The sequence below is a fragment of the Brachycentrus maculatus genome, unplaced genomic scaffold, assembly GCF_059751285.1.
Source record: "Brachycentrus maculatus isolate JH-2025_06_01 unplaced genomic scaffold, ASM5975128v1 h1tg001133l, whole genome shotgun sequence".
NCBI lineage: Eukaryota > Metazoa > Arthropoda > Insecta > Trichoptera > Brachycentridae > Brachycentrus > Brachycentrus maculatus.
Window position 1 is genome coordinate 142779 of NW_028281830.1, and position 26204 is coordinate 168982.

Sequence of the window (26204 nt, forward strand, 5' to 3'; positions counted from 1 at the left end):
CACGATTAGTCTTTCTTGTTTGCAAATTAGTGTCATTCAAGTATGTATTTTCAATAATGAACTATAAAAGTTGAGAAATACGAAACAATAATAATTGTGTAACTTGAAATGATCCTTACTTATAGTCCTCAAATAAAAAAAAACTCTTTTAATGTTTTGTGATTTTTTTGTTATGGTTTTTAAGCCGAAGAATTAATATTCGTTACGAATACATATTAAATGATTTGACTTATTCTGCATATTTTATAATTATATTAATTTTATATTATATCTGCTTAGTAAATAATATACGTATAATTCCTCTACATTCTATGTACTTGTATTGACTTTTGATGTAAAATATTATAGTAACATTTAAATTCCGTGAGAAATTCTGTGATCTAGTTATAACGTTATTATTAATAAAACTTATTTTATAGTATTCAACTGTCTTTCATATTTTCTTGCTTCTATCAACAACTTCGAAAATAAATCATACTAACAAAAAAATTAAATATTAAAGATTTTCCAGAAACCCTACTGTCTACTACTTATTTCAAAATATTTTACAATGTATTGGGATATTGGCCTGTATTTATCATATACGTATATTTTATTTTTAATCATAACTCAAAGTGCATGGCGTATTACATCAAACTGAAGAAAAACATTGTTCTATTATTTTTATGTGGTCCTAAAAAATGAAGAAAAAACGCGAAAATTTCATATTTTGCATCCATTTAAAAAATTTAAATCAAATAAACCTACTATGTTTGATTATCTCCACAATGAGTGTGAAATGATTCATGTAAATTTAATGTGAGTATTACGGTGTATCTCATGCAACGCATCTTGGTTTAGCAGTTTTAATGGTGTCAAACAGGGATGTGTAATGTCGTCGAGGCTATTTAATATATACATGGATAATTGCATGAATGAACTGAAATGTGAATATGGGAGCTAAAATGTTATTTTTCACTGTCTTTTGCTTTTTGTGTGGTGACGATGCAGTTCTTCTTACCGATAGTAGGGAATATCTGCAGGCGCTGGTAACAAAGATGATTTACTGACGAACGTTAAAAAATATATGGACTTGGTTTTTAAAAGAGATGAAAATATATTTGGATGTAAAATAGTAGTAAATGAAGACATTATGGAACTGGTAGATGATTTCATATATTTGGGAAGAACGTTTTCCAGAGATGAAAAGATTGATGAAGATATAAAATGGAGAGTGAATAGTATACTGAAATCAGTTGTGGCAAATAAAAGCCTAACAGTGGAATTTAAACTGGCAGTACAATATAAAGTCCTTGGTACTACCAACCCAAATGTATGAAATTATATAATGGAGTTGGCAAAAGAAGAATTAATGTAGACTGAAAGCTGTCCAAATGTGATCTTTCAAACAAATTTGGCAAGATGATGTATGATAGGTGTTTAAATGGTGAAATATGAAAACAATGTATAAAATAAGCGGTGAGTGGTTATATACTAATTTTATTAACATTTTTGTAAAAAAAAAATAAGTAAAAATGACTAACCACAAAGTAAATGCTTTAAACAATAATAATATTGAGAATAAAATAAGCATCATCGAAAAAATTAAAAACGAAAGGAGTCACTTTTCAATTTTTTACTGATTTTGGTTACATCTACTAATTAAAAAAACAGACACCACTTCTGAAATCTCAACAGTTTTATTTACATATGTTTAATAGTGTTTTCAGTATACAGGAAAATGTATGTAAGTATTTAGTTACAAATAAATCGAAATACAAGACGAATATCAAATTTCAGTTATCGATTACATACGTTAAGTACTTACCTCTCAAAACAAAAAGTTAAATTAATAAATGCGAAAGTTCCGATCAAACTGCACACTTATTTTTACAAAATCGCAACACTGCATATAGTAAATAAATTGTCGAAATTGTACCTGGTTATTTATTTTTTCTTGTTCAATAAAGGAGCTTTTTATATAAAATTTAAAACCACTTACCTCAAACACATTTTTGTGCAGATATTAATATATGCTTTGGATGTTTCAATTAAACAAATAATACTGAAAATAAGTCAAATAAATTGCCTGCAATAACCTTTTTTACGGCTATAGAAGAAGCAAACCAAACAGGAGATAATAAGGAAATCTTAAATTTATTTTTATGCATATATATATTGAATTAATCATGTCTGAATTTTTTATTTAATATTGTATTTTATGTGATAATAGGTACTAAAGGAAAATTTCATTTCGGAAGAAGTAAAGGAGCTGAAAACTATTTGTAAAGTATGTGCAGTTTATTATTTCGCATTGCATTGCACTGGGAAATTCGTCATCGCTTTGATTGAAAATAAAATAAAAATATCAATATCGATTAAAATTTAAAAAGATTAAATATCATATAGAGTTTTCCATACTGCATCAAAGAATGCATGACAAGCTCATAACCTCATTTATACCCGTATTCATAAATCCTGACGATATTTGATCTTGGAATAAAAATACCATACATAAAAAGAGATAGAGTTGATCCTCACCTATTCGGCTGTCCAGTAAGGGACATTTTTTTGTAGTAGTTTTTTATTTAATTTTTGGACTAAGTAGAACCTACTTAGTCCAAAAATGCAAAAAAAACGTACTACAAAAAAATGTCCCTTACCGTGTTTTAAGTTTGGACAGCCGTATTATATCCACTGTCATTTGGTTAAATTTCATTTAAAATATCATAAATTTTCTGGTTCCATACATTCACTAAGAACCGCATGCGTTCGAAATCAATACAAACAAAACACGTTTCTTTACTACAGGTGTTTTAACTTGAGATGAAACATTTATCGAATTTTTATATGAAAGAAGGTGGAATTCAGACCATCTCAGGGCTTATGGCCTGGCATTTGTAGGTTAAAGTGTACTATGAATAAAAAAGTGTTATTAAGACTACAAAAGAAAATTGATTGATACAAGAGAACATGTCGCTCACTCCTTCCAAGAACGTCATAAATTAAAAAACTTGATTTTTCAGGAGAACGTTTTAAAAGTTTAAAAATATAACACAATGTTTTAAAAATAAATATTAAGCCACTTATTGAACTTTTTACTGTGCCACTTATTGATATTTTTAGGTAAAACCTGAAGATTTTTTCTCCATTTGAAAAATATTTAGTTTAGTTAAAAAAATAATTAAACAATACATTTTCTACAAAATGTAAAAAAAATCATATTCTGCCCTGTAGCGGTTAAATATTAAGTTAAAAATATGCCTCTTTTGCTGGGATATAGTACATTTTCTGGACATTCCAAAAACATGCACAACTGAAAATTGATGATTTTTTATTTATGACGTTCTTGAAAGGAGTGAGCGATGTATCAATTTATTATTTTTTGTGATTATTTTTTACTGTCGAATATGTTAGTTTCTTAGAAAAAAAAAGATTATTGATTTCTGTAATTAAAAAAAAAAATATATTCATTTAATTAAACGTTTTGTTTACTTATTACTCAACTTAATCATTCAGAATGCAGATTCATCCTAAAAACCATATTAAGCAAATTTTGTCTGTGATAAAGCGTGGCTTGAATTATAAAAAAAAAGAGAAAAAAAAATGTCTTGACTGATGCTTTTGCACGTATTATTATAAAGTATCCATCCATCAACAAATCAAATTTAATAAAAGATGAAAAGTTGAGTATTTTTCAAAATGTTTTTTAATGCTCGATAAAATATTATTGAAGACACGAACATTGGCAAACTTCAATTATTTTAAACAACTGTTACTGCTTTCAATTGAGCGTTGAGTATTTTAGAAGCAGTCTTCATTTTTTTCAATGCTCAGCGTCGTGGTCTTTTAGAATGTCAGACATTCGTTGAACACTTCGTCTCAATTTATCCGAACTCAAGGTTTTGAAAGGACTTGGTAAACTTTTTTATTTGGTCTCCGCTCCATTCAGGTTGTTCACTTGGGCGCTAACCCTTGAATGTTCCTGTTTGTATTATCAATACTACTCCTGTCAGCATAAAATTGTTTTCCATGTCGTAGAGAGTCTTTCAGTTACTAACAGTAGTAGTAATTAAGGATGATTCCAATTAAAGAATTGAATTCTCCATATATACTAAACGTCATTAAACTAAAAAAAAAGAGTTTTAAAAAGGGCATGTTCAAATCAACGCATGAATAAGATTTCATTAAAGTTATTTGTATGCTTTATGCTTTTTGTGAAATAACATCTCTAAAAAAATGTTCCTGATTTCAGACTTTGGACCCGCGTTTGTGAACTCTCAAGTACCTCAAACAATCAAGCAAAACGTTCAGCAACCTTCAAAACCGAAGATACAAGAAACTCCATCAAGAAACTCGCCAGTATCTTCCGAATATGGTGTTCGAAATCCAACACCGCAACAAACCACCCCTAAAATTCAATTCAAAGCTGTTCCAGCTGCAATATACCAACAACCTCCACAACAAACTGTACTCCAAGAAGCTCCAGCAAGTTACAATAAATACCAGCCTGGCTATCAAGCGACCCAGTCTTATAAAGCCCAAGACCTGAATCAGGGAGACCAAGTTCCCAAAGTAGATTATTATCCCGCTGCGTATAGTACTAAGGACCAATCAACTACCACTTACCGATCGAGAGAGCCAGAAATTTATAACACGCAGTCCAACAATCAGCCTCAAAATAAATATGAGGCAAATCGACAAACTACCAGCTCACCTGTTTATTATTCGGAACAGCGAACGAACTTCAACGTTAAAGAACAATCGAATAACCCGTCCATCTACCAACCGCAGCCACAACCTCAAACGTACTATGATAATAAATCTGCAGTCAATAACCCAATCGATTATCGCACAGACCAGCAAAGAACTTATGACGATAGGAAACAACCCACTGTCCCAACACTATATCGATCAGATCAGGAAAGAGTCTACCAAGAGAGGAAGCAAGCCAGCAATCCGATAGTGTACGAATCAGACGAGGAAACAATTTACATCGATAGAAAACCACTATCACCGGTATATCGACCAAGCCAAGAACGGAGCTATGATGATAGAAGAAAACCCTCGACAGTTTATCGATCAAATCTGGAACGAAGCTACGAGTATGATGAATTCGAATAATTCAGTAGCGCATATGTTTACCGACTAAACGAGAAAACTCAAAATTAAGTCATTAGTCTTCGATAAGAAAAACATATATATCGTAGTCATACAGGAGAAAGTGACCAAGTGCATTTTTTACAAAAACGTGATCATTGACTATTTGATATCTTACTAGCTTAATATTGCCCTGAAAAAATCCCAAAGGATCTGAAACATGGAAGTATAATATATTGATTTGTTAAAAATGACTATCTGCATTGATGTTTATTTTCTTGCCAAGCAAATATGACTTAAATGGCCCTCCTGAACATTTTACATTTTGTTAGTTGGTGACTTTCCCCTGTACGACTACAATATGGTAATTTTACGTACGTACCAATTTTTATTTTTAATACCTAAATAATATGCTTGATTAAAAAATTGATTATTTTAAGCCGTTGCCACATCTATCAAACTAATTCACAAAAGAAACAATGACAAATTTTGAAATCAAATGACAAAACTACATCGCATTTATATTTCATTATGTATTGTAAATATTGTAAGTTGAATAAATATGTAGAATAACACATCGCTCACTCCTTTCAAGAACGTCATAAATAAAAAAACTTGAGTTTTCAGGAGAACGTTTTTAAAGTTAAAAAATATTATAAAATGTATTAAAAATAAATATCAAGCTACTTTTTGAAATTTTTACTGTGCTACACATCTTTTTATGTAAAATCTGAAGGTTTTTTATCGTTTGAAAAACAGTAGGTATATTTTAAAAAATAATTAAACATTACCTTTTCTTCAAAATGCAAAAACAACATTTTCTGCCCTGTAGTGGGTAAATATCATGTTAAAAATATGCCTCTTTTGCTGGGATATAGTACATTTTTTGAGCATTCCGAAAACATGCATAACTGAAAATTGACGATTTTTGATTTATGACGTTCTTGAAAGGAGTGAGCGATATGAAATCGATATAAAAATTCTCGAAAAAAACATTAATAAAGTAGATATATACTTAAGTAAAAGTAACTTTAACAATTGAGTTCAAATCCGATAGCACATTAATTTAACTAACGATTTACTTTAAAGTAACCAATCATTGTCGTTCATAAACTTTTGTGCTACGAGCGTTAGTGTATTATTTATAAGCAGTGGCGATGCTGTGTTTTACTGTGTTCAAAAATTATGTGAAAATTTTTCGTTAATCTTAAAAATGTATTTTTTTTTCAACTCAAAAAGATGTTGGATAAAAGGTGTGTTGTATATTGTGAACTTTTTTGTCTGGCCTGTATTTTTTTACAGAGCAGAATTGTAATTAAAAAAAAAAACAAATCTCTACTTGTTGTCTACTAGAATTTGACCGCGAAGTGTGGCTACGGCCTAAATTGTATCTGGTCAGCTCATTATCGAACCAAAACCAGTCAGAATTTTAAAATTGCAACCTTGAAAATGTTACGTCACAAAAGAAGACCGATGTATCGTTTTCTGTAGACGATCAAACCACAAACAGACCAGGTATTTTTTGACTCCACAAAATGTAAGACCAACTTAAAACAAATGTATTCATAAAGACTTTTAGACATAGTACTTATGTAAGTTGTCTAAACGAAGGAATAAACATTTATTACAACAATTACAATGTATTCATTATTTCTGAACACCTTCTTTCAATGGTTTTTAGTAAAAAAAATAACCCCAATAATACTTTTTACCCCTGTTTCCCGCATCCGCAGTGTAATGATTGTCACGTTTAGCTACCTGTAGACCACGGGTTTGATTCCCAGGGGGGTCAAGCTAAATCTAAGTAATTTTTCACTCATCACCATGTACAACGTTTTGAGTGTGTCCAAATACTTATTCACAAATCAGGGGTTTTTTCCACTTATTAGTTATTTTTACATTATTGACATTTCAACTCAGATGAAAAATAATATGGAAGTCTTAGTACTTACAGGACGTACAACCATTCATAGGCTGGTTAAGTTCATAAGCCCTGTAAATACCCAGACTTTACCTGTAAATACTCAGACTTCTTCTTCATCTATGCCTCCTTCATAAGTAATCGGTGAATAACTTTAGGAGCTTTAAGATTTTGAGCCAACGAACATTGAAATTTTTATTTATGTAGATTTTTTTATTGTATGCGTGATTATATTAATATAATTAAATAAAAAGGAATTTACAAAAAAAAACTTTTATATTCACTTATCATTTCTGGTGTATCAAAAATCCTTTCAAGTTCAAGTTGTAGAATCACTAGGAATTAAAAATATTCCAATGGTTAACCCCTTTAAAAGACGGAGTTCCCTATTCTTAGAAATAGCATGTGATTTCTAGGTAATCCGGAAGGGTCTTACCAAAAAGGTGAGGGTATGTCAACAATACTTAAAGCCTTTTTCTTTAACCACATGTTTAAATGCATAAATCTCCTTGCAATATTTTATACATATTTGGGATTTTTTCATTCATCTTGAAATACTTTTGAATAGATATCAACCTTTTAGGTGCCTCGACTTAAGATGAAACATCTTTCGTTTATATGAAAGAAGATGGAAGATGAGCATCCAATAGCTTACGAACTGTGATGTTTAAAAATTAATGCAATAATGGGCAGAATAGTCAATGTTACACGAGTATATAAAGTGATCACTTTAGCCAATCAAATACCCCGTATGCTCACACTTCTACATTTCTATCTTCTTTCAAATTCCCTTTAATAACATCCGAAACATGAAAAGTGTGGTTGTCAATCATGGGTAGAATGGCGAATGGTATACGTGTGTAAAATGATCACTGAAACCAGCCTTTGACAGGTCGTAAGCCGGGTAAATATCCAGATTACTATATTCTTCTTCATGTATGTTGAAATATTTTTTTTTATTTGTTCGGGAATTAAAAATTATATAATAATGAAAAAATACATCAACAATAATAAACATTACATTACATAAACAAAAACAGTTACAATAATAATAATAAAGCCAATTAAACAATTCCACATTTATGTTACAATTACTATTAAAACATTGAAAAATAAAAATATTAATATAAATCACTCCATTTTTTTCATTACACGTACACTAGAAACTGCTGATATGCGAATGCTTAGATGGTCAGCTGGATTGTCTCTTAGAGATAAAATAAATAGTCCACGCATTCACAGAAGCCTGGATGTAACTTGTATCAATAGTAAGGTAGAAGAAAGGCAATTGAGATAGTATGGGCACGTATGACGGAGAGAACCTGAACATATTGTAAACCAGGCGATCGCCATGGATCTTCCTCGAAAGACATCTAGAGGAAGACCAAAAAAAATATGGATGCTACAGAAAGATAACATGATTCAAAGGCATGACGTACGTGATGCTGTATATGATAGGGGAACCTACAACCTGAGGACGAGGAGAGCTGACCCTAACCAGTCAACAAAGAAGATGAGTTAGGATGAGCAAAGAGAATAAGACACTTTAAAATATATATTACTCTTAAATTCAATGACCTGAAGCGCAGGTCTAATATTCTGAAGATTCTTTCGTTCATAAAGGGTTTATGGTAAAATAAATTTAAATGAGAATACTACGTTGCAATGATTTTAACACCACATCGACCCAATGCGATGCACTATACTCCATTTAAGTGCATACAGGTGACCTCTCTTTCCCCCTTTGGCTCTCAAGCTGGCGACAAATAACAGGGTTTTCCAAACTTTCCGGTTTTCAAAGTTTTGCAGAATACGTCTACAACACATGGAAGACGTAGAAAACACCAACTATATAGTATTTTTCAGCCAATTAATTTAACAACCCCGTGGTGTAATGATTAGCGTGTTAAGCTGCCGTTCTGGAGGTCCCGGGTTCGATTCCCAGGGGGGGGGAGTGAAAATAAATATGAAAATTAATGATTTTACCGTTTAATATTAATTTAATATTACCCTGGACTGGTCCCCTGAAGCACATGAGTGATCACCTTGTCTTCTAAATTATCTGGTCAAATTATAAGCGCAAATAATAAAAATGAAAATGATATTTTCTCATGTGTGTGCTTATAATCCAGGATTCGGACCTCATATACTAATAAAAAGAGTTTCTGCTCAATAAAAAGCTTCTTTCATCTCACCAATCGATGTCTCTAGTGAAGTGATTCAAGAATAATGTTTCAAAATTGATTAAAATATTAAAACCCACCAACTCCCATTATGATGTTAAAGAGATTCCTCGATAATTCCATATCTTGTTAAGCGTGACTAATTTGACTTCGCTATCCCTATCTTTATTTTCATTTCAACAATACATAGTTGGTCAGGGATAATTGGTCTGTACTCATTCAAACAACTGGGCTAAAAAGCATACATAATGTCTCAATACCATTTTTCAGGAGGTGTTATATATATATATATATATATATATATATATATATATATATATATATATATATATATATATATATATATATATATATATATATATATATATATATATATATATATATATATATATATATATATATATATACATAATCACATATATTTTTTAGCATATTAGAAAGCAAAACATATTTATCACAGCTGATTGAAGGGACATATGATTTTATTTTATATATTAACTTAAAAATAATATCTTATCATAAAAATTAGTCAAAAAAATTGATATTTGTTGTTTTCGTCCCAAGGTCTTCAATTAAAAGCTTAATAAAATTAATAAATATATAAATTTAGAACTTTGTGTTAACAATAAATTTTCTTTGGATTATTTATCATAAACAAAAAAGGAAAGCAGAAGTTAAATTAAATAAAGTTTTATGAATGTTAACACTCTTCTTATCATTCATCGTTCACTTTATGTAATACCACTTTAACTAAAGTGGTATTACACAAAGTGAAAATTGAATGATAAGGAGGGTGTTATATTACCATACCACAAAGTTAACAGTGCTTTTAATATACAAAATATATTATGTAAGTGATACGTATTTTGTGAACTCCTTGTATTCATTTATGATATAACTCAATCTCAGACATAAGGTCAGACTTGTTTTCAAGATTCAAAAGCAGGATATAGAGAATTCATCAAAAGGTCGTTTTGATTGCATAGGATTAATAAAAATATTACATCAAATGCACTCTATTTTTTACCAACAGCCTTAATTTCCTAGCCGTCTTTACTGCTTTAAGACGTAAGATGGTACTAAACGCGGTCATTCTCTTCTTAGCGGTACCGGAGATTTAAAAAGAAATTAACAGAATTGGAAAATGCAAAATGAAGACCATTAGTAAAAAAGGTAAGGCATTCATTTCCTGTTGTACATTTTTTAACGAAGTAATTTCCTGAAGAAAGAAGCCTTTGTACCACCTACCCATTGGAAACAAATAAGTAAAAAATATTTATAAAGAAATATACTACAATATTATTTTTAGATATTTTATATATATTTGTCTACAATAATCATAATAAGTTAGGTACCTCTATTGGAAATCGTGTAAATTAACAGTATACAATTTTCAAAAGCTAGTACGAGTACTGGTAAGCAATTTTGAGTGCTGTAGCCATTAGGCTATTCTTCTTTCTCTACCTAAATACTATTCCTGTTGCACACATTTTTCTATAAAGCAGTAATTTCCTTCATCAAGAGCTACCTCACTTACATCATCAGTATCATCATGAATTTATCATATATATTTCTCTCCTGTCTTCATATAATCACGATCTAGTTGACACTATGTCGATTCGGTGCCCTATGCACCACTTGAGTGTAGATAGGGGCAGAAGAGGAAATATTATTTTAAGGCTGATTAATGATGTTATTCGAACCATTATTATTACTGTACCTGCATTTATAGTTATTTATAAAAAATATATTGTATATAATGAAAATTTCACCAAAAATTGATAATTATATTTTGCAATTATACATGAAATAAAAAGCTCCAATATGCCGATTTAGTGATTTTATATAGTAATATCTATCTTTGGTTTTTGAACATTTTTAATTGGTTTAAAATAGAGTATTATTAAATTATTATTATTATTATTTTAATTCTACAATACATACAAAGCTAAGATTACAATAGATTTTTAAGAAATGCAATTAGAAACCATAACTGAATTTAAATTCACCATTTTTATGTTTACCCTGTACAATATTGAGAAGACCTTACTGTTATACCTGAACTGCACTGAGAAAGTATACATTGTTAATTAGCCAGTAGAAGGCTCCTCCGCAAAAATCGCTTTAAAAGAAAAGACCACGAAACAAATGATCTATGCCCTTTTACTCGTGCTTCTAATTTACCTGAACGATTGTCACAAGAAACGACTGTTTCGATACAGGCCATCGCGGCTAGCACGTAATATAAAACGAATGGAACAAACTTTTGAATAGCAGAATAGTTCGAGTTGCGCGCGCACCTGGCGGGAATAGGATTATTTTAAGGCGGCAAACCTAACCTCACTTACAAATTTTATTTTGACATTTATGTATCGGATGTTACAGTGCATTAAATATATATTTAAAATAAGTAGAATCAATATTACTTGTTGATCTGGGGCCAGCGGACAATGGAGTTGAAATCAGGTGAGGAAGTAAAATAGATCTTTTGTGTAAAAAAATAGTTTTTTACAACGGCCTACACACGTACTTTGTATCATAAGATTTTCAACTTATATTTGTGTTTATTTCTTTGTACACACCCATGCGTATGTGTGTATGGTATATATACATATATATATATATATATATATATATATATATATATATATATATATATATATATATATATATATATATATATATATATATATATATATATATATGTATATATATATATATGTATATATATATATATATATATATATATATATATATATATATATATATATATATATATATATATATATATAAATATGTATATATATATATATATATATATATATATATATATATATATATATATATATATATATATATATATATATATATATATATATATATATATATATATATATATATATACATATATATGGTACACATACATTGTCTTATAGGATGTGTCATATTAAAATTTATTTATAACTTAAATGTAAACTTTATCCTTGTTTTTAATGCTTTGATAATAATTCATTAAAATCAACACATTTACATCAATATTTCTCTTCTATATATTGTTCGTTTTAATCAAAAATAGTTTCATTTATTTTGGTTGTTTATTTTTAATTTCCTTGTGTATTTGACTTCCTTTATACAAAAGGCAATTATGCAATTTTGCTTTTGCTTTTCTTTCTAATCTTATATTCCCAGATCTTCTTTATTGCATAATCTAAAAAACCTCATTTTTTTCTGTTTATCTCAGAAACATCTCGGTATTGTCCATTATTGTTATATTTAATTAGATAAACATTCATTAAATTTAAGTTCTAAATCAACATTTCTTGGTGTAAACGCACTTTATATAAGAAATTAATATTCCACGGAATAAATTTTTTGACTTATTTTTTTTATTAGCTTTTGGATTTCATTGTTACCGACATCATCGGACTAGTCTTCAGAAAATTCCATCCATTTAACAATTTATATTGTTACAATTAAAAATATATATATATTAGTTGAATTAAAAATAAAAATAAGTTTAATTATATTTCACAATTCGATTAAACGACCAAATATTGAGGAGATTCCATTAATTTTTGTTATTTTAATGTACCCTTAAACTGTGGTATTTCTTATAAATAAATTAATGAAAATACTTTAATCGATCCAAATTTTAAGATTTTGACAGTACCCGGAATTTTATTTAATTTTTTCATCGGGATTGCAAGTGTTAATTCACACATTTAATTGAAATTGTAAAATATGGTGTGATTCAATTTGTATTGTGTTATTAGACACTTAAACATATCTTTGTTTTTAAAGTTACTGAATCTATATTTTATTGACTTTTATAAATAAACTTGAAAAGAAAATTATACCAGCAAATGAATGAGAAAAATATTTAACAACATGTATGTGATAATATGTATGCTCTTCTATTCATTATTCGGTTTATTGTTAAGACTACTACAGAGTCAAAAGCGAAATTCAAATTAGTATTTTAAGTATAAACCATTCCCTGTAATTTTAAATATTTTTTACAATGGTTATAGAACGACTAAGAGAGGAATAAATGTGGATTAAAAAAGCGTTCATTAAAAATGGGCTAAAGATAATCAAATTCATCCGCACGAAATTGTGAGTACGGTAAATCCTTTCAGATAAAAAAAGCTTTCATCGGCATCATAATTATATCCTTTAAAGAGCTTTAGATGATTTGTCTGTGGTCACAGACGTGAAAATGAACTGGTATACTTTATGAATATGTCTTTTCTATCATTTCTTCTTTCTAATATTTATTCGTAACCAGTGCTGCAAAGGGCTTTAGGAGTTATCGTGAACGTAAAATACACGAAGGAAAGATGATCAGACCTTCGCTTCAGCTACTAATCCCGAGTAGTGTTAAGGCAAACACAGAATTCAATAATTTCGCCCGATATTTTAAAGAATGTGTATTGGATATTTTTTTTTGAATTTTAGAATACATAAAAATATTATTTATTATTTATTTCACTCCTTTACTTTCAATAACTCTTTTATTTTCAAATCCATATAATTATTTCGAAGAAAAACTTATTTTTTCAATCCAAAAACTGTGTTTTATAAAAAAATCAATTAATTAAAATGTTTTTACTTTATGTATTAATTTTAAATCAAACACAGATTTTTTGAGTATACTAAGTTGTATTTTATTAACAAAAACACATAAAAATTAATATTGTGACAACTTAGTAGACTCAAAAAATCTGTGTTTGATTTAAAATTAATACATAAGTTAAATGGAGTTCTACAAATTAAACGCCAAATCAATAAATAATACGTAAAATGTTACCTAGATGTATAGAAAATAAACGTTGTTTAATTAAATCTGTTGAAAATATAGTTGCGACTTAACAATTAATAGGCCTTAAATAAATATTACAATAAAAGTAAAAAAATACACTTATTTTGATACCGCTGGGAATCGAAACATGGACCTCCATCTCGTAGACAAACGTGCTAACCACTAGACTACGGAGGTGGACATTGATAAGGATTATAACATAGGGTTATTGCATACATACAGTAAGCTAGTTCTTTTTATCGTAATATGTAGTAGACGATATTAAAATACAATACAAACATTTAGGATGTTTTTTTTCAAAGACAGAACGAAGAGTTTTTTGTGTTTTCGTTTTAAACGTGCGTTGGAGTTTTAATCATATGCCAATTATTTATAATTGAATTGATTAGCATTTTAAAAAGCTTCGCCTTTGTTTTGTACGCAATTGAATTTTGAAGTATGTAGATAGGAAAGCCTTAAAGGAGAATAGAAGCTGTTCAATCGGTTGTTCCGAAACTATTTTTAAGCAAATAAACATTTCGAAATGAAATATGGTCTGAGCCGTATGATTGAACCATATAAACATAGCCTCAATTGTGTGTAATTTCGTCATCGAAAGATCGCTTGTTTTGTCATGGGCTTGATTTCAAAATGAGCCAAGGCCTCAAGTAGATTCGGGAAAATTTAACATTGATTTCTTCCAAATTTATAACGAATATTACATATGGTTACCGGTTAAATCATGTTTACTCTGAATTATCTCTCAAACCCAAAAGTCCCTAAAAGAAAGATGTGTTGAAATAGTTTGGACATGTGGAACGAATGAGTGAGGAAAGAACAGTAAAAAACATTGCTTAGTATAAGTAATTGGAAATAACATCAGAGGAAGATAGGGGAGACTTGATATAATCAAATACTAGGAAGTTATCAGACAAGGAGTCGAAATAATCGGCGAGTATGAATGAGGAGATGCATGAATGTGGAAAATATTTTTTTTAAAGATAATTGTTTATGTTATTAACACAAATATTTAAATTTCAAACTATTTCTGTGAGCCTAAGCGGCTCATTATTAGAAACAGGTTTTAAACTGTGGTAGAGTGGGTTCGAACCGAGAAACTCTGACTTAAAAAAGAGTCCGCGACACTAACCACGGGGCCACAACCCGACACAACGTAACGACAGAGTAGTGTGGCGTTCTATTCACTCTAACTATACCTGCGGTGAAGCGGCGTGATGCTTAGCAAGTTAGTCATATTAAATTCAAATAAAAAAAAATCCCTAAAAAAATTAATTAACTTTGGGAATTTTGGGTATTTTAATCGTGTCTTTAAACATGCCAAAATATTTGTATTATGGTGTTAGGATGATTTCGTCACTGACGTATTATATTGTCTCACAACTATTTCAGCATGGAAAAAAGTGTTTTATTGGTGTACCTACCCAACGAAATTGTAAGACGTGATAACAATAAACCATTGATGGTGGATACACGCATTGAAAAGATAATGTGTAGCCTTAAAATAAAGGTCATATCAATAATCAATATTAAGAAATTGTTTCACAACTTTTGGACCTTTAGGAAATACTCGGTTCAGCCTAATATGTTAAGAAAATAACAAGCGACGTAATACATGTGTTTACAACCTTAAACTTATTTATTGATTTGGCGTTTAATTTGTAGAACTCCATTTTAATTTATGTATTAATTTTAAATCAAACACAGATTTTTCGAGTCTGCTAAGTTGTTTTTTTAGTCTACTAAGTTAACAACTTGGTAGACTCAAAAAATCTGTGTTTGATTTAAAATGAATACATAACCTTAAACTTATCAAAATTAAGTTAAAATGATTTTTTCAACATTTTGAGTGTGTCCAAATATCTCATGTTTGTGATTGAAATCCACCTCACATACTCGGATTTTCGGACCTCACATACTAATATAAGAGTTTCTGCTTAGTAAAAAGCTTCTTTACATCTCACCTATAAATGTCTCTAGTGAAGTTCTAGTGATTCAAGAACAAGGTTTCTAAATTGGTTCATATATATAGAACATCCAAGATTTTGAGTATTGTGGTTGTCAATAATGGGTAGAATTGGTGAATGTTACACGTGTGTAAAGTGATCACTTAAACCAGCCTATGACGGTCGTCAGCCCCGTAAATGCCCAGGCTTCCGTATTCTTATTTATCTTTGGTGAGATGTCAAAAATAATATAAATTAAAATGGTTGAATTTTGACTATAACCCAGAGCCAGGCGACGTGGCGTAATTGAGTAGAGGCTCGACTGCGAAACTGGCGTCGCGGGTTCGATTTCCGCCAGTTGCAAAATGAATTCAGGAATGATTTATTTTCAATCGGTCTAGGTGCTTGTGATGTATTTTTCACGTTTACCTTCCCTACCCTTACTATCCCACCAAGCAACTTAAATAGATGCTTTGCGGGTTATTGCTTTAAAAAAAAGTCTGGGTTGTTACAGGCCTTATGACCTATCAGAGGCTGATGAAGTGATCACTTTACACACTTGAAACATTCACCATTCTACCCATGATGGACCACCACATTATTTTTCTAAATTGGAAAAATCCAGATTTGTGTACAAAGATTTGAAGAGACTTAATATATTGTGAATTTAATATTCCATTCATGGTATTTTCAACGATTCAGTCATTAGAGTTTGTATGCACTCAAGCCTACTTACTATATATCATTCAGCTTTATAGTACTATGACGTAATCCTATGATTTCATTGTTAGTTATTAGCATGGTAGGTATATCGGTTTTTTCGTCTAAGGAGTGACTACATATATATTTGTTTTAAATGTTCGCACAAATAATGAAGTTTCTAGAATATCGGTCAGATGTTTTGTTAATTTGAAGAAACGTACTGATCGACTTGTTCTAGGTGCGGTGTTAAATTATTGACTACAGTAGGTAGTATCAAATACTATATGTTCTGAAATTCTCAATAAAAAAGCAATTAAAAAAAACAACATTAATAGAAAAAAATATTCATGAAATTATTGATTAGGTTATCCTATGCTCAAATTTACACCGTGTCTAGTTCTCCAAATTCATAACGATAAGGTGCTTATATATATATATATATATATATATATATATATATATATATATATATATATATATATATATATATATATATATATATATATATATATATATATATATATATATATATATATATATATATATATATATATATATATATATATATATATATATATATATATATATATATATATATATACTATTAAAATATATGTTCATTTTCAACACGGTTTATGATTAAAAATGTGACATGTCCCGAACGAAGAAGTAGAGGGTGATTGCTTTTCAAAATACAAAACGTTGTTTTCTTCTGCTGCGAAATTCATTAAGAAACCTTATGGGCACTTCGGTGGCATTGTATCGATATAAGAGACTTTAATGCAAATAAATAACGATTTTTCTTTATCGCAAAAGTGTATATAAAACACTTTACCCGGGGCAAGGAGTTTATTATATTTTTGATAGTGTAATAAAAGATGTTGACGGTCGGAAAATGTCGGGATTACTCGTTTGTACAAACTTCATACCACGTGGGCGTTTATATTATCGTTTGGTTAAGCGCCATTTTTGTTTTAAGTGACAAGTTTGCAGTATTGCGTTTATGCACCTACCCAGAAAGGTCATTGCACAACGCTTATACCAGGCATTGACTGTGAGCAAAATTAAATCAGTATATTTCTGAATAAACTGGCAGTACACAACGCGTTATAACGGAGTCCTGGTTCCAACCCCAGGCATGGAAGTGAAGCATGGAGTTGGTAAAAGTAGACTGAATGCAGTCGAAATGCGATCTCTCAGACGAATGTGCGGCGAAACGATGTGCGATAGATGTTCGAATGGCGAAATGAGGAAAGAATGCAAAAATGAGATAAGCATTATCGATAAAATTAAGAAAGGTGTGTTGAGATAGTTTGGCCATATGGAACAAATAAGTGAGGAAAGAACGGTAAAATAAATTTATGAGATTGGGAATGTAGTTGGGAAAAGGAGCAGGGGAAGACCGAGAAAAACTTGGCATGATGTAAAATAGATGGTAGGTATGTCAAATACTGCAAAGTGGTCAGGATGGGAGTCGAAATAATCAGCGGATATGTGTGAAGAGATACATGAATGTGGAAGAGGCGAAAAATATTTACAAAGACAGACTAGTGTGGTATTCTTTTCTTCTGCCTACCCCTTGCAGAGAAGTGGCGTGATGGTTAGTTAGTTAGATTATTTCATCATGTTTCATAAACTTCGCTACTTAGTAGCTACTTAAACACGACTAGTTTCGAGAACGTCTATAGTTCTCAAAACTTATCGTGTTTACATAAATAACTCAAAAATTAGTCTTATAGGAGTGTTTAAATATTTTTAAATCATGTTTAATGGATTTTTCAATATTTACATTAGTTATTTGAAGATCTAAGCACCTAAATAGTGCGTATTTAAAGATCTATCTTTCAAAACAGCATAAAGTCAATCGAGTCATTGATCGCGTTTTAATTCAAATTAATAATTTTGAATATCAAAAGGCAAATTTGGCACCGACAAAGGCATTCTATATACTACAAAGGCCTCTGTATATGAAAAAAAAACATACAAATAAAACACACACACAATCGGACCACTTTTTGACCTGACAACATCGATATCATTGATGACTGTGACCTCTGGAGACAATATCTATATCCAGAATGCTGTCCTTAAATTTCTTATACAGACTTACCGTTTGAATATTTATGTCATAAAATATTTCAAAGCGCTTTTCTGTCATCTTATTCAAAACTAGCGTCGTTTTTTCATTATCAAACTCTTTTTTCACGATGGTAATACGGAAATCCTGACTACGTTTACTACAAAGAGAAATCTTTTATCTCGTCGAATGATTTATGGTCATTGTGTGTTGTGTTGAGTAGATACTAATTTTACTTTTGTTTTTTTCAGTCGACTCAAATTTCTTAAGGTCAAAGTCGCAAAATAAGAGAAAAGAGAATGCATCACAACTGTTCAACGTAGATTATAAATAAACCGTTGGTTTTAATCAAGGATTGTGTGTTAATTACCTACCGGGTACAGTTTAACCTGACTGTCAAGATTTTAAATTAATTGTTGTGATTATTAAGTGGGTCGGTCGTTAGCCAAAAAAGAAATTTGAAATTTGCATTAATATTTGCAAAGAAAGTTGACTTTTTTCATCTAGGAAATATCACTAAAATAAACAATCATAGCCGGTTTGAAACTTGAACTTGGCACAAATCAATTAATTTTAATGGTAGATTTGCATAAATTATGAAAACTGAAAGTACATTTTTGTAGGCTAGGTAATATCGCTCACTCCTTTCAAGAACGTCATAAATCAAAAAACTTGATTTTTCAGGAGAATGTTTATAGACTTTTAAAATATAACACAATTTATTCAAAATAAATATGAAGCCACTTATTGAATTTTCTACTTTGCAGCATATCTTTTTAGGTAAAACCTGAAGGTTTTTTCTCTATTTGAAAAATATTTGGTATATTTCAAAAAATAATTAAACAAAACCTTGTCTTCAAAATGCAAAAACAACACTTCTGCCCTGTACTTGGTAAATATTAAGTTTAAAATATGCCTCTTTTTCTGGGATATAGTACATTTTCTAGGCATTCCGAAAACATGCACAAGTGAAAATTGACGATTTTTGATTTATGACGTTCTTGAAAGGAGTGAGCGATATGTCAACATAGATGGCTGTTGTGAACCCATACGTACTGTGTCATGAGATTGATCAATATATCTAAGAGTTCAGAAATTTGAGTAGTATTGGTAATATACTGGTTTAAGTGATCTATTTATACACGTGTGAAAATCACTATTCTACCCATGATTGATAACCACACGACCCAAATTTCGGAAGTTATATTTATGAAAAATATTTGTTACGATCAAGTATTTCAAATACTTGAAAGTGACCAGGTCAGGAGTCGGAATAATCGACTAGTATGTATAAGGAGATGCGTGATTGCGGAAGAAATGAACATTATTTGAAAAAATATATTATTGTGGCGTTTTATGTTATCTGTCTACCCCCGCGGAGAAATAATAAATTTTATTTTTAATACTTTTAACATTGAAAGCATTAACTTTACAGTTGTAAATTTTTACATTTTTTAAATAAAAAAAAATAGTAATGGTAGGATATAACCACTAACCGAGATTTTTGTCTCTTAGAACGTCTCTTCGTCAGAATGATCTCCACCAACATTGCATGTGATTAACATTTTGTGTAGTTATACGTGTGTGAATAGTGCTATGGTGTAGTATTGTTTGCATTATTGTACAAAATAATAATTTGGGTTTGATTTACACTCTACAAAAAAAATCCCATGAACTTTTGGACTAACCTAATACCTCCGTCAAAAAATTGGCACATCTCGTATATCACCATCAAATTAGGTACATAAATCCAACAGTATCTTCGTATCATATTAATCAAGTTGAGATTTTAGTTTCCATTGTTTTCAAAGCAAATTTCTTTTTTGCGGATGAAACAAAAGAATGTATACTTTCCGGAGAAATAGGTTAAAAAAGAGCAATTTTAAATACGGCTATATATTCAATGCATTTTTGATATACAGCGTGAATGAAAAATGTTATAAAATATTTCAAGTAACTTTTACGTTTAACATGAATTTTTCTACAGATGTTTAATTTGCATATAATCTGTTTTTATAATTATTAATCAGCTGGGCATGGCCACGTGTGACTGTGACTCGGTTTGGTAAATGGAAAATAAAATAATAGAATGCACACTTTTCTAGTATGCATGTAAAATTTCACAATGTTTGTCAAGCAATGAAAATATATAAAACCTATGAAACAACGATCCAATCGAAAACATTTAAAGTGCTAAGTGACAGCATCTGTCAAGAAGCACGTTGTCCACCATGGGCAAGGTGTAATATTGCGTATGTTGCGGTAACGTTTAGAAATTGGCGTTGCCACTGCTAAAAAAACTGTTTGAAAAAAAGTTTTTCTATTTGTTTAATTTCTATTAATATGGTATGGATAGATAAAAAACACGATCGTATTCAAATGCTATACATTTAAAAAAAAATTCACGAAGGTGTCAGCATAATAAAAAGCTTACTCAATTCAACCACAGATGGTGCCGAGAACTCACACGTGAAAGATATATATATATATATATATATATATATATATATATATATATATTTATATATATATATATATATATATATATATATATATATATATACATATATATATATATATATATATATATATATATATATATATATATATATATATATATATATATATATATATATATATATATATATATATATATATATATATATATATATATATATATATATATATATATATATATATATATATATATATTGAGTAAGCTGATGACAAGCTGTTAAAAAATGCAATTTAACGTATAATTTTGACTTTTGTTAATATTTTATATTGTACTTAATCAATATTTGTATTGCATTTTTCATCTGGAATTTTATATCATCGTTAAGTAAATATTAAAAATGTTCAAAATATGTTTCAGAGATTTCGTCTGCGACTAAACAGAAAAATACAAAGATAATTGGGTTTCTTTATTTCTTCCTATCTCGTTCAATATTGACAAAACTTCCTTAATTTTGGAGATTTGCTAAAGAATTTTTTGAGACAGTAATTGAGTTGTAGCAAAAAGTTACTTTGCATTTATAAAATGAAAGATCAACTGTTAAAGAAGAAAAGTAATCTTTTTGCACACGTGTCTTCAATTTGTTACCATTTCAGTAACACCGTTTATCATCAGGCGTAATGTGAACGCCCTCAGGTGACCCTCTTCAGCCTTGTTTATGGCGTCAAGCTTAAACTGGGACGGGCGGTTAAGTATTGTTAAAATAATACCCGTAACTGGAGGTTGATATCTAAAATACATTTAACGGGAGTTTTGATTGAGAACGCTACCGTTTTCTTTGGTGTACCATACACTTGCAAATGTATGTAGATTGTTGACACTTTTTTTCTTCCTAAAAGGATCAATTTAAGGCTGTCCTGATTTTCCACTATATTTTAAAACGAATCTGTGTTAGTAGATACTTTTTTACATAAAATATATTTTCTTCTTATCATTCATCGTTCACTTTGTGTAATATCACTTAAAAACACTTCACGGCTAACGGTTTCGGAATATCCATTCCCTCATCAGGCCAACTGAAGAATGACCCGATCGTGATCGTGAAGAAAAGTTTTTGAGTGGTATTACACAAAGTGAACGATGAATGATAAGGAGAGTGTTATATTACCATACCACAAAGTTAACATATTGCTTCTAAAATACAAAATTAAATACATTTTTCTTTGCTATTTTCTAAATTACTTAAGTTCATAGTATCTATTCATAAATGCTTTTAAAAAATCCCTTCAACTATATGATTTTCCCTTAAGAAATAGGGAGAAAATCTTAGGGAGGAAATGTATTTAAAATATCAATGTATTATGAAAAAAAAATCTGGTTGCTGTTTGTATAGAATGGGACTATTACAAAGATATTATCAACGTAGGTTAGTGAACTGCAGATGAATTTTACCCTATTTATTGTCTTTTATTTATAACGACATAGGTATTTTGAAACCGTTTATTAATCTGTATTATCATGACGTTGATCTACACAAAGTAACGATTAAAAGGGTTTATTGTTTTTATTTAATTAAAAAATACTTCTTTTTTAAAAAACAAAATATAAATTAAGAGACGGACTTAGCTTCCTTAATTCTAAAAAAAATAACCCTTCAGCTTTTTATCAAGAATCGCTTTCTTACTTGCTGTGTTTTTATCTCAAATATTTATAGAGTAGTTAATTATTTATAAGGGTGGTTTGTTGAGGACTCTTTTAATATTAATTGTTTCCTTGTTACAACCCCTGGAAAACAAATGAAGGCAATTAATATTTCTTTTTTAATTCTGTGAAACTTTAAGAATGGTTTGTGGCTCATCGAGCCTCTTGTATTTCTGATACATTTATCTGTTGACAATGTTTTCATTTAAAATAAAACAAAACCAACGTGAGAATATTAAAATTACGATAAGTATAACAGCTATAGAAGGGCACTAGGTTTTGTAATGTCACTTAAGTATGTAAAAATATAATAAAAAGCCAAAAGTAAAATAAAAATCATTAATTATATTTCAACGATTCTTCAACTTTTCACCGCTATCCACACCCAGTAGTACAAAGAGCACTGCATCGTATTTAAACATTGATATCTTGATCGTTAAATACGTGAAGAAAAGACCTGCATTTCAGGTTATTCAGCTTTCAAGTCCAGCGTAATATTTAATCATTATAAGAGACAAAAAACATGTATTAAATATTTATTTTGGCCCCCATGGGAACCAAACGCGAGACCTCCAGCACGGTAGGCAACCGCGCTGACGACTACACTACGAAGGCGGATAAAATTAACGATTACAGAGTTATTCACATATCACTCATATCGTCATATATCACTAAACTTGATTTTTAAAGGTAAAACTTTTTCAAGTTTAAAAATGTAATACAATGTGTAAAAAAATAAATATCAAACCACTTTTTGAACTTTTTGATGTGCAACAGGTGTTTTTAGGCAAAACCTGAAAGAACCCAAAACCTTTTTCTCCTTTTGAAAAATATTTTGTGTATTTAAAAAAAATAATTAAACAATACATTTTCTTCAAAATGTAAAAACAAAACTTTCTGCCCTGTAGCGAGTAAATATTAAGTTAAAAATGTGCCTCTTTTTCTGGGATATAGTACATTTTTTGGGCATTCCGAAAACACGCACAACTGAAAATTGACGATTTTTGATTTATGACGTTCTCGAAAGGAGTGAGCGATATGTAAACATAAGAGAAGAATATATTTAAAACTGCACCATTTAAACTGACGATTGTAGATGGAGTCTTACTGTTTATTAAATTATCGTATATGATTAATCGATTCTATTTATTGTTTTTATTATTGGCTTTTTAAGATTTTAATAAATACTTTTTCATCTTGATTTTAGTTTTGGTGTTGCTAGGACTTGTATCCTTAGCAATTGCTTGGCCCAGGAGAGGAAGGTCTGATGAAAATCCTGGAAGTTTTATTGGAGAAGCCACTAATGAATTATCTTCTGCTATATTCCAGGTATGTCTATATTTAGTAATGAATTGATTAACTCGGTGAAAAGTTTCTGTTATCTGCTATTGAATGATTTGCATTGTTTTTTTTTCATTTCAGAGCTACGTGGACGATGTATCAAACTTGGCGTTTTCTCCTTTGGGGTATTCTGTAATTTTGGCTATTTTGGCTGAAGGAGCTCGCGGCGAAACCAAAACTCAACTGGAAGCAGCCCTTAAATTCCCTAAAAATGATAAACTCGTAAGAAGCATGTATCAAGGCATCATGCAGAGGCTAAATCAAACTAACCAATACAAAGTCAACACTCCAGAATTCAAGAACTGGTTCTACGTTTACAAAAACTACACGGTTAATGATGACTACAGAAAAATTTTGGAAGAATTTTACTTGACAGAAGTCAAAAGCGTAGAAAGGTACGATTCGAGCTTTTTCCAAATTAAAAAAGAAGCTGTAGACACCGAAGAGAAAGTAGATCAAATTGAACCAATGCCATCAGTTGAAGTTAAAGATCCTGTTGTAACAGATATTGTTCCTAATAAACAAAGTGTTTCCGTCGAAATAAAGCCAGAGGAAAAAGAAGCGGTTGTCCAAGTAGAAGATGAAATCAAGGTAAAAGTAGATGATTCAGAGGCTGCAGAATCACATAAATTAGATAAAACACCAAAAAGCGAAGGGGAAAAAATTATAACATTTGCAATGGAAGATACACCAGAGAAACCTGACTCGGAACTATACGATAAGCAGGATTTGAAGAAGCCAGGAAAGAATAACAAAGACAAGACCAAATTTATTAACACGCTTCTTAAAAAGACACAAGAGATCAGCGGTGCCGACGAGATCATGGAAGCTGTGGAAGCAAGAAATCATGACAGGAAGTCGAAATCCATTTTTGGAAAGGATGACATCACCAATACTTTGTCGGCTAACCGCGTCGGAAGTAAGGATATCCGGGGTGAGGCGTTTAAAAGTCATTTAATTGGATTCGTCTTATCTATTGCAACTGTATTTATTGCAACTGTATTTCTGTTTGATCGAATTTGTTATGACATATTTAATTTCGTCAAATGAATTTGATTCTATACGATGGGAAATCAAGTCTTAGCCGATTCCATTTCCACTCGTATGGGAATACACTTATATTTATTATTAATATTTTAAGGATTATCTTTGTAATTAAGTATTTTTTTTAACAAAATACTAATAATGTTAGTATATAACCATTCACCGAGAATTTAGTCTGCCGGTTTCGAGACGCACCCACGTACGTCAAGATATTCACTACAACAGCATGCAAACAATAATTGACGTAACTACCATAGCACTATTGATTTTTTTTCTGGCATAGCACAAAATAATTAATAGTGCTATGGTAGTGACGTGTAGTATTTTTATAGTTACAACTACACCAAATGTTAATCACATGCGTTTTGGTCGATCCGAGGACCAACATGCGTTCACTATCAAAACTTCTTGATATGCAGTCTCAAAACGAATGTTACCGATACTTTTTGTTTTAAAAATTGTTTTGATTTAAAGAAATAAAGCTATATTATTTTTTGACATCTCATCAAAGATGAAGAAGAATATGGAAGTCTGGGTATTTGCTTAGTCATAGGCTGGTTTAAAAGATCACTTTACACAAGTGTAACATTTAACAATTCTACCCATTATTGACAACCACACTACTCAAATTCTTGGAAGTTCTATAAATATGAAGCAATTTTAAAACATTAATCTTGAATCACTAGAACTTCACTGGAGACATCTTTGGTAAATGTGAGATGAAAAGAAGCTTTTTATTGAGCAGAAACTCTTTTATTAGTATGTGAGGTCCGAATCCTGGATACACATGAGAAACGCCAGAAAATATCTTTTTTAATTTAATTATTTAAGCTTATAATTTGACCAGATAATATTTACAACAGTTTGAGTGTGCCCAATTATTTTTTTTTACAAAATCTGGATTATCTCCAATGACAGGAGTTATTTTAATGAAAA

General features: G+C 30.0%; 2 protein-coding genes across 6 annotated transcripts in view; both read left to right on the top strand.

The window, feature by feature from the left end:
- The window catches only part of LOC148299455 (uncharacterized), a 72082-nt gene extending 65370 nt beyond the window's left edge, over positions 1-6712 (top strand). For 2 of the 5 annotated variants that reach the window (XM_088276071.1, XM_088276073.1), the window contains exon 14: positions 4235-6712. In XM_088276071.1, coding sequence (XP_088132197.1) covers positions 4235-5103 — 869 coding nt within the window. In that variant the 3' untranslated portion in view covers positions 5104-6712. Of the gene's footprint in view, positions 1-2212; positions 2270-4234 lie in introns of all 5 variants that reach the window. The other 3 variants (XR_015839078.1, XR_015839077.1, XM_088276074.1) reach the window with 3 other exon arrangements.
- A 4741-nt stretch (positions 6713-11453) lies between these two features.
- Positions 11454-26204, top strand: part of LOC148299456 (uncharacterized) — a 31867-nt gene continuing 17116 nt past the window's right edge. Inside the window, exons 1-3 of the mRNA XM_088276067.1 lie at positions 11454-11649; positions 24091-24212; positions 24306-25158. Coding sequence (XP_088132193.1) covers positions 11634-11649; positions 24091-24212; positions 24306-25158 — 991 coding nt within the window. The 5' untranslated portion in view covers positions 11454-11633. The remainder of the gene's footprint in view (positions 11650-24090; positions 24213-24305; positions 25159-26204) is intronic.